At 41.7% G+C, this 19,258-nt stretch overlaps 1 protein-coding gene across 1 annotated transcript in view; it reads right to left on the bottom strand.

The window, feature by feature from the left end:
• Positions 1-16,972: 16,972 nt before the first annotated feature.
• LOC140732656 (uncharacterized) overlaps positions 16,973-19,258 on the bottom strand; it is a 31,757-nt gene continuing 29,471 nt past the window's right edge. The window contains exons 2-3 of the mRNA XM_073055350.1: positions 18,036-18,203; positions 16,973-17,978 (exon numbers count right to left, since the gene is read on the bottom strand). Of these exons, the coding sequence (XP_072911451.1) occupies positions 17,483-17,978; positions 18,036-18,203 (664 nt within the window). The 3' untranslated portion in view covers positions 16,973-17,482. The remainder of the gene's footprint in view (positions 17,979-18,035; positions 18,204-19,258) is intronic.

The following is a 19,258-nucleotide window of genomic DNA, read 5'->3' on the forward strand; positions in this document are numbered from 1 at the left end:
CTTGTAAGTAATGTAACTAATTTATATAAAACAATTTGGATGTGAATATGCAAGGCATTATTGGGAAGTTGGCATTTCACACTAAAGTAGGTGCTGAAGACTCTAGAAGGTTATGAAAAATTACAGGTGACGTCTTGATCACTTGGGTATGTGGGCTGAGAACTGGCAAATGGTTTTCAATCTAGATAAAAGAGGGAGATGGCATTTTGGGAGATCAAGCCAATTTAGGACTTGTATAGTGGATGGTGGGGCCATAGGGAATGTTATGTAACTGAGGGACCAAGGACCACACACATAGTTTGTTGTAAGCAATGAAGGTATTGGTATGCCTTCATCATAAGAGTTTTTAATTCATGTTGCAGTTAAGATATTGGTGTGGCTGCATTTTGAAGTATTGTGTTCAGTTTTGGTCACCACCTGCGAGGGTTAGAATGGGATGATTTTGCAGATGAATGTCGCTTTTTACAGCAGATTGTGGTTGAGCTAGGGAATCAACTATTTTGGATTGGGTGTTTTGTAATGAATTGGATCTGATTAGGGAGATTAAGGCAAAGGAACCCTTGAGAGGTAATAACATTCACCCTGCAGTCTGAGAGGAAGCAGTATTAGTATTACAGTGGAGTAAAGTGAATTACAGAGGCATAAGAGGAGCTAACCAATGTTGATTGGAAGAGGACACTAGCGGGGATGACAACATAACAGCAATGGCAGGAGTTTCCAAAGATGCAAGATAGATGCATTTCAAAGAAGTATTCTGAAGGCAAAACACAAATGGCTGACAAGGGAAGACAGAGCTAACATGAAAGCAAAAGAGAGGCATATAATAGTGCAAAAATAAGAGGAAGTTAGAGAATTGGGAACCTTTTATAAATCTCCAGAAAGCAAAAAGATGAAATATGAAGGTAAGCGAGCCAATAATATCAAAGAGCATATTCAAGTGTTTTTTTTTTCAGAAATATAAAGAGTAAAATAGAAGTGAGTGGAGATATTGGACTGCTGGAAAATGACTCTGGAGAGGTAATAATGGGGGACAAGGAAATGTCTGTCAAACTGAATGTGCATTTGACATCAATCTTCACTGGGAAGACAATAGCAGTATGCCAGATGTTCAAGAGTATCAGGTGGCAGAAGTGGTATTACTGAGAAGAAGGTGCCTGGGAAGCTGAAAAGGTCTGACGGTAGATAAATCATCTAGACTGGATGGACTATATTTGATGGTTCTGAAAGAGGTTGCTGAAGAGATTGTGGAGGCATTAGTAATGAGCTTTTAAGAATCACTAGATTCCACTATGGTTCTGGAGGACTGGAAAATTGGAAATGTCACTTCATTCTTCAAGAAGGGAGGTAGGCAGAAGGAAGGAAATTTTAGGCCAGTTAGCTTGACCTCAGTGGTTGGGAAGATGTTGGAATTGATTGTTAAGGATGAGGTTTTAGTGTATTGGAGGCACAGGATAAAACAGGCCAAAATCAACAGTTTCCTTAAGGGAAAATCTTGCTTAGTAAATCTCTTGAAATTCTTTGAGGAAATAACAAGCAGGAGAGACAAGGGAGAGCGAGTGGATCCTGTGTACTTGGATCATCAAAAGTGACTAGGTGCCACAGAGCAGGCTACTTAACAAGATGAGAGCCCATGGTAATACAGGAAAGATACTAGCATGGATAGAGCATTGACTGATTGGCAGGAGGCAAAGAGTGGGAATAAAGAGAGCCTTTTCTGATTGGCTGCTGGTGACTAGTAGTGGCGAGGAAGGCAAATGCAGCATCCTTTTTGTGAGGACTAGAATTAAAAACAAGGAATTAATGCTGAGGCTTTATAAAGCACTGGTGAGGCCTCACTTGCAGTACTATGTGCAGTTCTGGGCCCCTTAGAAAGGATGTGATGACATTAGAGAAGGTTCATGAAATGATTCCAGAATGGAAAGAGCATTTGATGGCTCTGGCCCTGTGCTCACTAGAATTTAGAATGTTGGAAGACCTATGTAGACTGGATGTTTTCTATATTGGAGGAGTCTAGGACCAGAGAGCACAACCTCAGAATAGAGGGATATCCATTTAGAATGGATATAAGAAGAAATTCCAGACAGTAGTGAATCTGTGGTGGAATTTGTTGCCACAGGTAACTGGTGGCCAGGTCATTGAGTGTATTTAAGGTGGAGATTGATTGACAGATTCTTGATCAGTCAGGGTCTGAATGGGGTTGAGAGGGAAATGGATCAGCCATAATCAAATTGTGGAGCCGACTCAATGGGCCGAATGGCCTAATTCTGCTCCAATGTCTTGTTATGGGAATCATGCTATTAAACAAGCAGAATTGCAGAAAAAATTGACTGGGATGTTATGTGAATTTAGTATCCTGTGTTACAAGCGGAGGTTGTGTAAACTAGTGTTATGTTTTGTAACTTCAAAATGCTAAATTCAAACTAAATCAGATTCTGAAATGTGAGTTTTAACTTTGTGTGTACTTAAGCAAGGCATGCATATATCACGTGGTAGCGTGATGTATGTAATTCATGAATTTTTACATACAAATTATATAAACAACAAAATATTAAATACACAGTACTCCTCCCTGCTTAACTATAAACTCAAACTCAATAGAAAACGCATGTCAGCTTTATACAAAGTGTACAACTGCTGCATAGACACCTATAGAATAGTACATAGTCCAATTCAAGCCTAAAGATTTAATCACCGTGGAGGATTCCTTACTCTTGTGGGATAACGTCTTTCCTGACAAGGGGGATCACTCTGCATGGCAGCTCAGATGATTTCGGGTCTGGGGCCTCCTCTGTGGTGGTTGGAGTTGATTCTGAGACTGTAGGACGTTGTTCTGATAGCTCTGGACATACTTCTTGCATGTTTTAGATTGTGCATCTTGATCTTGGGACCATGCGTTTAGCTCCCTTTACAATCTGATCCCTCCTCTTGGTTTCCACATCTACATCATCTGATGAATCCTATTTTTGTATGTCCATTGAGCCTTTCTCTTTGGCCTTCTATTCATCCAGCTGGGTTTTGGTGTTTGTATCTAATTTTACATGGAGCTGTTTGTCTTCCACTTGAAGTTCATGCAATCATCTTAGTGCACACAGAATAGATTTTGGTTCTTTATACTCACAAAAGCTGAATGCTTGCAACTTTCCTGAAGCTCTTTGAACCCTCTTCCAGCTTAAAAGCAAGCCACCTTTTGCAAGTAACTGGCTGATTAATATATCAGAAGCTTTCTCAGATGTGTTCCCAACAAAAACTATTGTAGTTTGACCACTGCCTTCATCACTTCCATGATTTCTCCGAGCAGCATGGTCCTTCCTTGGTTCAATATGCTTTCCAACCAGAGGCACAGAGTTTGACCCCAACACCAGTCTGCCCTCTGTTGGACAATGGTTCATGTTGTACATATAGCATAGAGAGACAATTGTGACGTCATCCTTTCTGAATTTGTTTTGCAAGGGATGTGGCATGCAAATGGTGAATGGATCTCCAATCAAGTAGTGGTTGTCTCAGGGAATCACACCCCCACAATGCTGGATCTCCTGTTTTTACCGCATACAAGCGCAATGTGGTTTGTTGGTTGTTGTATCTCACTATTATGAATGCCATTCCCACAGGCATTACCTTTTCTCCAGTATTAGTTCTTAATTGGATATGTGTAGGCTTCAGTTTAGTATCTTTGAAATGCTGTTCAAACTCGTTTTGTGGAATGACTGAAGCAGCTGAGCCAGTGTCCAATTCTATTTTAAGTTGCCATTCACTGCTACTGTAAGCCATATTGCCTGTCTGTTGCTAGTTTTCACATTGTAAATCTCAAGGCGACACAGCCCTCTATCCCTCTCAACAATATCTGATTTTTCATCAACAGCATGCAGTGTAGCCCTTTTTATGAAACTGCAACTTGACTTATTTTTTCTCTTCCTTGTGCAGTCCATTTATTTTTGTCTGCCTGACATGCTCTTTGTATGTGCTCTACTTTGGTGCATTTTCTGAAAGTTTCACCTTTAAACCTGCATTGGTTTAGTGTATGTGAGCCCCGCCACAGAGGTAAGACAATTTGTTTAGCCAGTCCGATTTCTGTTTAGACCTTGTCATTTTGTTCACACTCACTTCTATTCCTGACTGAAACTCAATTGCATCTCTGTCTGATACTTTCATTGATACAGCAATTTCAACTGTCCTTTTAAATGCAAATTGTGCTCCAGTTAGGAGCTGTCTTTGAATGCTTTCTTTTAGATTCCAACAAACTAAACAATCTCTCAGTGCATCATTAAGCCCATTCCCAAACTGACAATGCTCAGACAATTCCTTCAATTCAACCAAGTATGCTGAAATGGACTCCCCTTACTTTTGATTCTGCTTATAAAACTTAGTGTTCTGTAATCGGTTCTAAATGTTTCTGCATTTCTTTCACAAAATCAGCAAATTTCATTTCTGCTGGTTTGGTTGGAGGAGTCAAACTTCAAAGCAAACTGTATGCCTTTAAACTCAGCAAAATTGGTACACATTTCTCATTAGTATTTCATTTGGTTCAAAATACTATTCAATTTGCTCAGTAAACCCATTTACCAGTTGAGCAATCTTTCTGATGTAGACTGCTTTCTATGGTTATTATCACCTGGTACTCACTGTTTATGAACCTGTAAATTCTTACATAATTGCCTTTTTTTTTTTAAAAACTTAGTCATGTCTTCCCTTCTGAAGAACAGATGATGCATTGTCTTTATTTAAACTTGACTGTTCCCTCATTGTGCTTCAACTGTTTGGTAGTTGTCTCGGGCTTGTTTTAAAAATGCCTCGTCACCACTTCAAAATATTGAAGTTTCAAAGTTTCGTAACTTCAAACTAATTCTAAGGAAGGCACAGGAGACTGAGTTGTGAGTCTAACCGTGTATACTTCAAGTGAGGCACACTCATATCACATGGTAGCACAATGACATATGCAATTCATGTATTTTTACATATAATCATAATGAATTATATAAACAAAGAAGTATGCTTAATCAAACAACATATTTACAATATTATTCAAATATTAAATGCACAATAACTGGGACTTTATTCCCTAAAATGTAGATTGAGGAGTGACTTTATAGGGGTCTATAAAATTGTGAGGTGCATAGACAGTGTAAAAGCACATGCAGGGGTGCTAAAACCAAGAGGGCATCAGATCAGAGGCAAGAGATTTAATAGGGACATCAAGCGCATCTTCTTACATGCACAGGGTGGTGTACAGTTGCCAGAAATCGTGGTTGAGGTAGGCATATTTACAACGTTTAAAACTATCTAGAGAACTACATGGATAAGAGATGTTTAGAGGGCTATGAGCCAATTTCAAACACATGGGATTGGGTCACTTGGCAACACAGTTTGGCCTAAAGGCCTGTTTTCATGCTGTAAGGCTCTATGATTTCTGTTGCTCTATTACCATTTGTAATTAACAGAGATCTTCCATCTTCCTGTCCTTCCCAATCAACAACCCTTCAGTATAGAAGACGTGTCTCCTCTCTGCTTACTTATGATCAACAACTCTACAGTTAGCATCATTTCAACATTCAGGTTCCTATGTCTGATGTAGAAGAACCGTATCTCCTTCATTAACAAAAAGGCTCATTAGAGATGTACTTGTGACAATTGGTAAAGTTCTATCTTCCCCAAACCATACTTACACTACCATCATAAATAGCATCCTCACGACAACCACTACTGGCTGGTTTTGCAGCATCCTCTCACAATATATGAAAACTACAGTGGTCTACCATTGATGCAGGACTTCTGTGTCCAGGAGAAAGAAGTGAGCAAAAAAAAAAGCACTGCACTGTATTCTCTTCAAACCTTTTTATTATGCTGTTTACATTGTAAATACATGCCGGTATTTATGTATTTATGCACATTTTATTCCATATCTGACTTTAACCTCTAGCTTTATAACAACTCAAATCTATGTCAACCATCAAATACACATTTTCAATAATCCCATTTTATTTTCTATGTTTTGTCTAATGCCTAATTTTATTTAAACTACGTCCATATTCTGCAATCATTTCCTCCCAGATCCCATCAGCTGCTACACATTTGTGGCAGTTTACAGTGGCCAATTAATCTACCAACCCTCACATTTTTGATAATGTTGGATGAAAACAGATCACTTAGAGGAAACCCATACAGACTCACGACTTGAATTGTGAGGCAGTAGTTCCACTAACTGCACTACTGTGCTGATAGTATGGAAATATGATTAGTATGCTTGCAGATGATAGCAAGGAGGGTAGTCTTAGACTACAGAACGATAGTGATAGAGTGGTAAGATGGGCCAGAGGCACGGCAGGTAGAATTAAATTCTGAAAAATATGAGGTGAATTATTTAGGGAAGACTAATCAGGCAGGTATAAACATAATACTGTAATAATCAGAAATACAAATATTCCTGAAGGCAGCAGCACATTGTTTTTTTTAATTTTATTTTTTCACTTCATTGAACAAACACATATCTACAAACGAGCACTGGCTATCGGTCCACAATTCGCTGCACAATGGTAAATGCCTACATTAACAATACCAGGGGTAGAAGAGAGTAGGAACAAGAAAAAGAAATAAAAAGCACATACCTACAATTACATACATACACATGATCTACATACTTTACATCAGCCCTCAATGTAGATTTACATCTATTTTAAATCACAGTCCTCAGTAAGTCAGCTGAAGTCCCACATTTTGCCAGGTCCCTATATGATGGGCCTTTCACTGTGCCAGGTACACTAAAACAGAGTTCCATCTTTCTAAGTAAACTTGCAGTGATATTTTCCATACAGTTCATTTCTTTCAGTCTCTGTACCCATTGTTCCAAAGTGGGTGGGTGAGATTTAAGCTAGTTCACAGTTATCATTTTATGAGCAATCAGAATCAAAACTCTTAACATATATAGTTTATTCTTCTCTATTGCAGATTGCGGGAGGTTGCCTAAAACTAAATGACTAGGTTCAAAGGGTACACTTATATGTAAAATCCTCCTTATTTCCTCAGAAACCTTGTACCAATATTCCCTTAATTTAGGACAGTCCCAGAATATATGTGCAAAATCTCCCACTAGGCCACATCCTCTCCAGCAAAGTCTGCAGTTTTTTTCTGCATATAATGACATTACTAACAGGGTTTTAAAGTACCTCATCCTTATTTTCCAAGCAAACTCCCTCCAATTGGGACTATTCAAGCATCTATGCCATGTCTCCCAAGACCTCTCCCACTCTTCCTCTTCTATTATGGTATTTGCCTCCAATTCCCACTTATGTTTAACATCTAATGTGTTATCCATTGTATCCAGGTGTATTTTGGATAGAGAGCATCATGGGTAGGACGCAATCCCAGAAAATTATATCTTGTCTATATAAAAAAAATACACCTGGATACAATGGATAACATGTTAGATGTTAAATATATTTTTTAAATAGGTTATGAAGGCAAATGGAATATTTGCCTTCTTTAGCTGACACACAGAATATAAACATAGGGTGATTATGGTATAATGTTATGAAACATTCACTAGAGTACTCTATGCAGTCCTCAATGCCATTGAAATGGTGGAGCATACTGAATGGATCCATCAAGTCCATCATTTTTTTTTAAATCTCCTCCTCAACCCCAGCTCCTGGCCTTCTCCCCATAACCTTTGATGCCATGTCCAATCAAGAACTTATCCATCTCTGCCTTAAATACACCCAATGACCAGGCCTCCACAGCTGCATGTGGCATAAAATTCCACAAATTCACTACCCTTTGGCTAAAGAAATTTCTCCACATCTCAGTTTTGAAAGGTTGCCCCTCTATCCTGAGGCGCTGCCCTCTTTTCCTAGACTCTCTCACCATGGGAAACAACCTTTCTACACCTACTCTGTCTAGGTCTTTCAACATGCGAAAGGTTTCAATGAGATCCCCACTCATCCTGAATTCCAGTGAGTACAGACCCAGAGCCATCAAAAATTCCTGATATGGAATTATTCTTGTAAACCTCCTCTGGACCCTCTCCAATGCCAACGCATCTTTTTTAAGATAAGGGGCCCAAAACTTCACAATACTCAAAGCGAGGCCTCACAGGGCCTTATAAAGCCTCAGCATCACATCCTTGCTCTTGTATTCTAGACCTCTTGATGTGAATGCTAACACGGCATTTGCCTTCCTCACCACTGACTCAACCTGCAAGTTCCACACATGGACTCCCAAGTCGCTCTGCATCTCAGATTCCTGGATTTTCTCCCCATTTAGAAAATAGTTCACACATTTATTTCTACTACCAAAGTGCATAACCATGCATTTTCCAACAATGTATTTCATTTGCCACTATCTTGTCCATTTTCCTAATCTGTCTTAAGTCCTTCTGCATCCTGGTTCCTCAACACTACCTGCCCCTCCACCAATCTTCGTATTATCTGCAAACTTGGAACAAATCCATCATCAAAATCATTGATGTACAGCATAAAAAGAAGTGGTCCCAACACCAACCCCTGCAAAACACCACTAGTCACTGGCAGCCAACCAGACAAAGATTCTTTTATTCCCACTTGCTGCCTCCTATTTTCTCTTAAGGAAACTATGCTTACTTTGTCCTATCTTGACCTTGTTAATCAAGTACTCCATTAGCTCATCCTTAACAATTCACTCCAACACCTTCCCAAGCACTGAGGTCAAGCTAACTGGTCTATAACTTCCTTTCTGCTGCCTTCCTCCTTTCTTAAAGAGTGAACTAATATTTGCAATTTTCCAGTCCTCTGGCACCAAACCAGAGTCCAATGATTTCTGAAAGATGATTTCTAATGCCACCACAATCTCTTAACACTACCTCTTTCAGAAAGGTGCAGTTCATCTGGCCCAGATGACTTATGTACCTTTAGGTCTTTTGGCTTTTTGAGCACCTTCTCTCTTGTAACAGTAACTGCACCCACTTCTCTTCCTTCACACACTACAACATTAGGCCTACTACAAGTGCCCTTTTGACTAGCCTTTTCTCTTTCCTGTTGTAACCTGTGGTCCACCTCCCAGCCACTTTTGGGAGGCCTGTATATAACTGCCATCAATGTCCTTTTACCCTTGAAGTTTCTTAACTCAACCCACAAGGATTCAACATCTTCTGATCCTATGTCACATCTTTCTACTGATTTGATGCAATTCTTTACTAGTAGAGCCACACCTCTGCCTACCTTCCTATCCCTCCAATATAATGTGTAACCTTGGACATTCAGCTCCTAACTACAACAATCTTTCAGCCACGATTCAGTGATGGCCACAGCATCATACCTAGCAATCTGTAATATTGCAACAAGATCATCCACCTTATTTCTTATACTACGTACATTTGAGTACCATATCTGCCATCCTTTCTGACTCTGCATTCCTAATGATTTGATACTCAGCCTGTTGGCTGCAATTAAGTCCCATCACCTGCCTGTCCTTCCTGACAACCTGACTGCACGCTGTCTTTACTTTTTTACCACCCACCCTATCCTGAGTCCCTTCAACCCCCTGCCAAGTTAGTTTGAACCCTCCCCAACAGCTCTAACAAATTTGCCCACAAGAATATTGGTCCCCCTGGGGTTCAAGTGCAATCTATCACTTTTGAACTGGTCATACCTCCCTCAGAAGAGATCCAAATTATCCAAGAACCTGAAGCCCAGCCCCCTGCACTAGCTTCACAGCCACACATTTATCTGCCAAAGCATCCTGGTTTTACCCTCACTGGTGCATGGCACAGGCAGCAATCCAGAAATTACTACCTGGGAGGTCCTGCTTCTCAGCTCTCCAAATTCTCTTTTCAGGACCGCATTGCTCTTGCTTCCCATGTTATTTATACCAATATGTACCAAGACATCCGGCTGCTCCCTCTCCCTCTCCAAAATGTTGTGGATGTGACCCTGGCACCTGGGAGGCAACATTCCATCTGGGTATCCCGTTCACATCCACAGAATCTCCTGTCTTTTCCCCTCACTATCAAGTCCCCTATCACTACTGCTCCCTTTTCTTTCTTTCCTTTCTACACCACAGACCCATGCTCAGTGCCTGTAACCCGGTTGCAGTGGCATTCTCCCAGGAGGTCATCGCCCACAAAAGTATCCAAAGTGGTATACTTGTTTTTGAGGGGAATGGCCACAGGGGTGCTCTGCTCTAACTGCCTATTTCCATTTCTCCTGACAGTCACCCAGCTACTCACCTCCTGCAACTTCAGGGTGACGATTTCCCTGTAACTGATCAATTATATCCTCACTCCCGTACAAGCCAAAGGTCATCCAGTTGCTGTTCCAGATCCCTAACACGGTCTTCAAAGAGCTGCAACTAGATGCACTTCATGAAGATGTAGTTCCTCGGGAAACTCTGGGTCTCCCAGTTCTCTAACGTCCGGCACAAAGAACACACCACAGCCATTTAAATGGTGCAGTAAGAGAGGAAATAAGACAAAGGAAACCTTAACAGACACTTTACACAGAGCCAACGCTTCCTTTGAACCAAAGCCTCTCACTTCTGCTCTAGCCACTGACCTACTCCCAGCAATGGCTGCTCCACTTATCCCTTCTGTATTTTTATTTAGTTCGTTAACTACCACCAACCTGCGAGAAATACCTCTTTGTATAGCTCTGTTGATGCCACTGATAGGCCACATAATTCTGCTCCTATATCTTATTATACACTCAGTAGCCACCTTATTAGGTATTTGCAGTACCTAATAAAATGGCTAGTGAGTGTATGTGCACGATCTTCTTCTGCTGTTGTAGCCTATCTACTTCAAGATTCAATATGTTGTGCGTTCAGAAATGCTCTTTGGCACACCACTGTTGTAATGCATGACTATTAAGTTACTATCACCTTCCTGTCAGCTTGAACCATCTGGCCATTCTCTTCTAGAAGTTTTTGAGTGTAGTTGTTGACATGCCAAATCTCTTCAAACTCTTAATGAAGTATAGTTGCTGTCTTTATAACTGCATCGATATGTTGAGACCAGGTTAGGACCTCAGAGATCTTGACACCCAGGAACTTGAAACTGCTCACTCTCTCCACTTCTGATCCTTCTATGAGGATTGGTATGCATTCTTCTGTCTTACCCTTCCTGAAGTCCACAATCAGCTCTTTCATCTTACTGACATTGAGTGCCAGGTTGTAGCTGTGACACCACTCTACTAGTTGGCATATCTCACTCCTATACACCCTCTCATCACCATCTGAGATTCTACCTATCATACCTGGTTACATTATCAGCTAATTTAAAGATGACATTTGAGCTATTCCTAGCCACAGTCATGGGTATATAGAGAGTAGAGCAGTGGACTAAGCACACACCCGAGGTACACCAGTGTTGATTGTCAGATAGGAGGTATTATCACCAATCCGCACATATTGTGGTTTGCCGATTAAGAAGTCAAGGATCCAATTGCAGAGAGAGGTACAGAGGCTCAGATTCTGTAACTTCTCAATCAGGATTGTGGGAATGGTGCTGAATGCTGAGCTATAGTCGATGAACAGCATCCTGACATAGGTGTTTGTGTTGTCCAGGTGGTCTAAGGACATGTAAAGAGCCATTGAGCCATCTGCCATTGACCTATTTTGGCAATAGGCAAATTGCAATGGGTCCAGATCCTTGCTGAGGCAGGAGTTCAGTCGAGTCATGACCAACCTCTCAAAGCATTTCATTGCTGTCGATGTGAGTGCTACTGGGCGATAGTCATTAAGGCAGCCCACATTAATCTTCTTAGGCACTGGTACAATTGTTGCCTTTCTGAAGGAAGTGAGCACGTGCATCCATAGTAGTGAGAGGTTGAAAATGACCTTGAACACTCCTGCCAGTCAGTTGGCACAAGTCTTCAGAGCCTTTTAAGATACTCCATCAGGACCATCTGCCTTTCGAGGGTTCACCCTCTTTAAAGACAGTCTAATGTCAGCCTCTGAAACAGAGATCACAGGGTCACCAGGTGCAGCAGGGGTCTTCACAGCTGTAGTTATATTCTCCCTTTCAAAATGAGCATAGACCGCTATGGATTGATATGGAATTAATGCAGGCAAGTGGAATTGACTCTGTACTCTAACAAGCTTAGCCAATTAACATATCCCAGACCTTTTGTTCTGCATCTCCCTCCCATTTATCCTATCCCATCAATAAATTTATGAATTTGAATATAGTCTCTTCCTCTAGGTAGTAACATAGATTTTAATGATGTGCAGCCCAGTGTTGATACTCATAAATTACAGCTTCACAGCCATTTATCCTGTCTTTTTCTTTGTTACCCAAACCTTTATTCACGCTAATTATCTCTATTGCTGTACAATCTTACTCAAAACAGTAAGCTGGCATTTTCTTGACTGGTTCCCCATTATTCACGCTGCTTATTGCATTCTCAAAGAATATCTAAATTTTTTTTAAACAATCCCCCTTTCATGAAACCATGCTGACTTTGCTTAATTACAAAAGCCCTACTACTACTGCTTTAATAATACATGCCAGCAATTTTTCAGTGACACTTGTTCAGCTAACTGGACCAGCTTCCTGATCTGTCCTCTTTTTATGGACTGGAGCATAATTGTGGTTTTCTAATCCACCAAGAACTTCACAGAATCTGAAAAATTATTAAAGACCAAACTGATTTGAACCCACAACCTCTATAATCAATTAAAAGCCAGAGAATTTACCAGACATTAGCTTCAAGATTGGCCAAATCACCTTCTCTAGTGAAAATAAAAATAATTGTTTAAAAGTTCCTCATTTTATCCATTGATTTTCTATCATTAAGGTGATTTTGTCTTCTAAGAGGAAGATGGAAACAAATTATTCAAAGTCTCTGCCAACTTCTATTTTCCCTTATTAACTTTACAGCCTAATCTTCTAAGAGACAAATTTTCCTAAGTCACTTTCTTCCTTATTTTGTACTTGCAGAAGCTCCTAGTTTGTGGTTTCCTATTTCTCACCAGGACACTCTTGTAGAACATTGTGAATTAGAGCAGAATATTCTGCATTCTGCATTAGAGCAGAAGATTAGGAATTTTGGTAAACACTGCCAAAAGGGAAATAAGTAGATTCTAAGTGTGCTGGTATCCTTACATTCTTTAGATGGACATTCCTTTTAGTTCAAGACGAACTCTGTCACAGTAGAAATAATGGAATAACTAATTAGTCTAAAATAGTCAAACTATCAAGACTCTATGGTCTGTCTCAAAGGTTCAAGTAGCTGCATAAGCAATTGATTTTTTCCTTCAAATCCTGCTGAGCTCTGGGAAGATACCAGTGGAAAAATGCAGATGTGACACTTTTTGTTCAAGAAGGGAGACCAAAAAGCAGGTTTTCGCCAGATAGCTTAACATCTTTTGTGGGGAAGGTGCTACAGTCTACAAATTTACTAGTTAACTCAGATTAACTGAATGCAATCAAAACAAGTCAAAATAATTAATGAAATCAGTTTGGTTGAGTTCTTTGGGGGAAGTATCAAGCAGGGTCAAAAAAGTATTTCCACAAGGCATCTGTTAAACAATTTGAAAAGGTCAGTTTACAATGGGTCAGTGTGGGGCGGAATTTGCCACTTTCCAGCAGCAGTACATTGCAAGAGTGAGGTAGCGTACATGGGTTCATTACCCATTCAAAAATCTGATGGGAGAAAGGAGGTAACTCTTCAGGCTCCTGTACCTCATTCTCAATGGTAGCAATAAGAGGGCATGTCCTGAGTTTACAAACTCACTGAAGCTTTTTCCAATCTTGTGCAGTGGGCCCTCTATACCAGGTGGCGATGCAACCAGTTATAATCCTCTCCACATGAGGGGATTTCTGTGGAAAGTATATTGACTCACCACCCAGGTTGTGCTCTCTTCTGACATCAAGAAAGTGGTATAGAGCCTCAAGGCCCACACCACCAGGTTAAGGGACAGTTCTCTGAACGATCAAGCTCTCAAACCAGTGCTTCACCTGCCCCATCACTGAACTGTTTCCACAACCTAAGGACCATCTCCTGTATTTATATGTATTATTTATTAGTTTTGTCCAGCCTGTTAGGTGGAGTCTTTAACTGATTATGTTTCTTGGACCCGAGTATGCCCACAATAAAACAAATCTCAGGGCTGTCTCTGTGACACATGTACTTTGATAAAATTTTGAACTCTTTGAATTCATGTCTTTGCACACTACTGCTGCTACAAAAAGTTCATGTCATATACATCAGAGATAATAAACCTCACTCATGAATCTGATGACCCGTGGAACTCAAATTTCTGACATTCACCCACAGAACTTGTGAGCATGCATGAACAATTGCTTTACCTAATTACCTAATCCTGGGCATCTATGATGGGATCTTAAAAACTTAAAATTACTGCAGCAACTGACCGCAAATGAGCAAAATTATTTCTATCACCCATTAATTTCCCTTGCTGAGAAACTTAATTTTCTATCAAGGATAAATCACAAGACCAGACATTGGAGCAAAATCAGGCCATTCAGCTCAGATTCTGATTCATCAATTTTGCTCTACCATTCCATCCTGGCTAATTTATTATCCTCGTAATCCCTTTGTCCTGCTTTCTCCATGTAATCTTTGATCACCTTATAAATCAATTACCTCATCAACTTCCACTTTAAATGTACCCTTATGACTTGGTAATACCCACAGCCATCTGTGGCTATGAAATTGTGTAATTCAACTATTGAGGCTGTACCCTCTAGCCCCAGACTCCTCCCACTGAAGGAAAAATTCTCTCCACGTTTCAATTAAATTCCCCCTCATTCTCCTAAAGTCCAGCAAACAGACCTGGAGCCATTAAATTCTCCTCATACATTAAACCTTTGATTCCTAGAATCATTTACAAGACAACCAATGTCCTTTAAGGGATCAGCATTACATGCTTCCTTTAATATTCCTTTCTCTCAAAAACGATGTTAACATTCTATTTGCCTGTAGACTCCCAAGCCCCTTTGCACTTACTTAGAAAAGTCCAGGCCTTTAATCCTTCTACTAAAGTGCCTGACGCCACAGCTTCCTATAGTACATGCCATCTGCCAGTTTGTGCTTTCTCCAAATCCTTATTTTGCATGTCCTGCTCCCCAAAATCTACTTGCCCCATTAAGAGCTATCAATTCCAATCAAATCTTACTACTGAATAACCCTATCGAAACCAACTTGACAGTATCTCTTCCCACCACTCATAAGTTCCCTCATTTCCTCCATCACTGCTGCATCTTTTCCCAGGATAAGGCTTTCCATTCCTGAAGATTGGAGATGTCTGACATTTTCAGTCTTCCCCTTCCAATGTTGTCCTTACCCATATTTCCAGTACTTTCTACACATCCAGCCTCATTCATCCTCCTGCCATAACAGGGATAGGGTTCACACATCTGCAACAGGTTCCTACCATTAAGCACCTCCCCCACTTTCCCATTCATTCCTCCCTATGATCTACCTCCAGGCACTTACCCCTTTCACACCACTCAGTGCCAGCCCTTCCAAGTGAGACAGCACTAGTTGGAACCTGGTAAGATTAGGATGAGGGGGGTACTGCTTCAGGTTTTAAAGTGGCTATCTATTAACATTTTCTAACTTCTGCTATATTCTCCAATCCCATTTTGGACCCACCACTCACTTCATGCTGCAGTGGCCTCCTCCATGATCAGCTATGCTCTATTATCTCAACCTAGAATATGAACTATTCCTCTCCATTGATGCTACCTTACCTGTTGAGTTCCTCAGCATTTTTGTTCCTATTTCACCATTCTGCCTAATCCCATGTAATTTTGAATCCACTTTGCTAGCTCATCCTGAATCCCACTGGCCATACGTGTGGAAGATTATCAAAAGGCTTACCAAAGTCCATGTAGATACCATGCTGCACTTGTCGAGTATCACCAACACTGCATTGGCTTAATGTCCCTGGAGGTCACCAATGCCAGAAAGGCAGTGGGGTTTAGGTAGTAAAGTCAGCAGGCAGTAACTAGTACTAGGTTTCGGGCCTTGGATCAAAGACCATGAATGCATAAAGCCTTGACTGACTCTGATAGGGCATTCATTTTATGTCAAAATGTGAATGTTTGAACATCAGATGGAGACATTGATTATTGAAAGGGAGAATACGGAATATTAAAAAAGTTACAATTAACCCTCATCAAGGTTTTGTTGGGGGCTGCTTTAAGTGCACAAATTAGGTTTCTGTACAGGATAGAAAAATCAAATTTCAATGTAGTGACAGGCAATTTAAACGTAATTGCATCACATTTGATAAAAAAAAGCTATCATTCGGATGTGAATGGTTGTCTTGTACCGTTTGCAGGAATCTCTCCGGTCTGTTCCTGTATCACTGCAGTTACCTCTTAAATTAGATTTTTATAACTTGGCTGTGAAAATGATAAAATATAGCAGCTCCCACCTCATCTGGAATTAATCTTACTAAAGACCTACATTAGCAATATGCAAAAAAGAGCTTTAATTAATTAGATCAAAACCAAATGCTTCATTTAAATGCCTAAAATACCGCAATGTAAAAAGTACAATTTCCGGAAGCCATCATTTTAATAAACTGTTTGGAAGGTGAACATCGTATGTAAAAAGGGCTCTGAAAACATGGCGAGTGAACAGCAACGTAGCTGATATATTAGCGCACTCGATTCCAGGTGCAACATGGCGCGGGCCACGCAGGACGGCGCTGGCTCCTCCCCTGCACACCACGAGTCGGCGGGGCACGGCGAGCAGAGCCGAGCCGAGCCGAGCTGGGCCGGGCGAGGGTCCGGCGCTAACACGTGGGCATGGCTGCTGCAGCCCCGCCGCAGTGCCCCGTCCGCCCCTCCCCTCCCCTCCCCCTCCCCCCGGGCCGGGCCGGGCCTAGGCGCCTGGGCCCCGCCGCCACTCCACGTGTCACACACGGAGACCGAAACCGCGTCCCGCGTCCCGCGGGGCAGCTCCGACCCACCACTCACCTGATACACCGACCACCGCTCCCCACGACCTGAACAAAAGCATTTTGCAGACAAAAATTCAATTCCATTTTTAATTTCTCACTTTTGCAAAGAATTTCATACAGAACGTGTTCAGCTTTCCATCAAAATAATTTGTCTTAAGTAAATAAAGTACCCAGGCTTCGGAAAGCGGGATTTTGCTTCTCAAACGACACATTTTCACCATTAGAAGAGACCAGACTGCTTCAACGCCAGAGGCGCTGGGTCACTACGCACATCTACCGCCCGCCACAACTTCCTCCGCGTTAATTCAAAGTAAAAAAATGTCTTTTAAGTTACAAACTGGCTGAACTTTTAAGCTATAAAACTTCGCGACGAACAAAGGAGGGGGTGGAGCAGGAAAGCGAGTGGAGCATAAGAGGGGAGAGGCGTTTGGCACCAACAGAGGCAGTCCTGTAATGGCGGGACGGGACTCGTGGATAGGAACCTTCCGCCTCCCCGCTCCTCCTCCCTCAGTAGGGTGTTAAGTATAGGGTGGGGGAGGGAGAGAAGTGGGCCTCGGTTTCAGGCCGGGTACACACACGCAAGTCACTGGTAGGTGCTGCGGCCTCCATAATTGTAGGAGCCTGAGCCTCGGCCTCGGGTGTAGTTATCTTGGCGGTAGAAGTTGTCCCTCGTTTCATACTGCCGGGCACCGTATCCGCCGCCTCGCCCGCGGCCGTAACTTCGTCCTCCTCCGCCGTAGCCGCCGCCACCTCCCGTCTTCTTCTCAGCGTGGTCCACCCGGATCTGGCGGCCATCCAGAGACTTGCCGTTCATCGCCTGCATTGCATCGTGGGCATCACCCGGGTTCTCGAAGGTGATGAAGCCGAAGCCACGGGACGTTTGTGTGTCCCTGTCCTTGATAACACGCACCTCGGAGATCTGCCCGTACTTGCAGAACACCTCCTCCAGCGCCTGCTCGTCCGTCTCAAAGTTGAGGCCGCCGATGAATAACTTTCCTTCCTCAGACATGGTGCTGGTGCGTGTTCTCTCCGCTCTCGTGTTCCCGGTCTGCTCCTTCGGTGGCGGCTGCAGCTCGACTCTAGCTCAGCTCGCTCCGCCCACCAGCCCCCACGCCGCTGCTCCATTGGCCAGTCACTGTGGACACCAGCCAATCGCACGGCAGGTGGGTCTTTCCGCGCCACAACTGCGCGAGATCTTCCCTCCGACCGCAGTCCGCTCCCGCCCGCCCGCCATCTTGTTGGTTCGCAGTTCTTCAACCTCCATTCCGAGCTGCTTGATCCTCCTGAAAAGTGGCGCCGATGTGCTGCAGAGTCCAGTAGTCAGAGTTTGAGACTTCCACTATAATTTGACTTGGGTTTCACCCGTACGGCTTGCCTCAAATTTTAAGGATAGTCGGACAACATTAAAGTCTTTTATATCTACAATAAAAATTTTATTCACTTGCTATTAAAATTTAATGATGCCGTCAACAATCAATACTAAACATGGCTCCTGAAATTACAAACACTGCGCAGCTTACGTCAGCTATTTCAGAAACTTGGAACAAGCTTTCAGACTTGTGTCCGCAAACGCCAGTTGAATTCTGCAGATGAAGGAATGAACAATTTATATCTCGTCTCCCCACAGAGGGCATTAGTCGTGATTTCTCACTTAACAGAGTGGGCCACGTGAAGGCTGCCATCTTCCGCTCCTCGTACAATTAAATCCTTGCGAATCATATTAATTCAAAATAAGATAAGCTCTGATCAATATCATTAAAATATAAGAAAGAATTGGGTATTTCGCTAAACGCACGAGCAAATCCAAACCACAAAGAAAATAATAAGTATTAAGCCATTCGTCCCTTCTGGTCTAACTTAAGAGTTACATAACCACACGTCCCATAGCAGCTGTGAACCTACTCTAAGGCCCAGTAATTCCAAATCTGATCACAGTTTTCGTCAAAACATTAACAAACGAACCAAAGTCCAGAAGTGAGGTGACAGTGAAGTACATCTAACAATTTGTCTATAACAACCTCTGAAAATGAAGTCCGTGAACAAAGGGAAAACATACTAGATCAATACTAGACAAAGTAACTTACAAGAGAACTAAAGAAGACATGAGCATTTCATCTGTATATAAAATGTTCATCAAAAAGAACTTTAAAGTGGAATTGAATATAAGTGGGACTGGGAAGAATAGCCCTAAAAGGCATATTCTAAAGATTTAGCAGAGGAATGCTGAAAAGACCAGTATTAATCAAACACTTAAGTGTTTGAGCCTTAATATTACAGGGAGAAATTTCAAATATAAAATGTATTTATCAAAGTACATACATGTCACTACATACAACACTAAGTTTCTTTTTTTCTGTGG

Source organism: Hemitrygon akajei, chromosome 9, assembly GCF_048418815.1.
Source record: "Hemitrygon akajei chromosome 9, sHemAka1.3, whole genome shotgun sequence".
NCBI lineage: Eukaryota > Metazoa > Chordata > Chondrichthyes > Myliobatiformes > Dasyatidae > Hemitrygon > Hemitrygon akajei.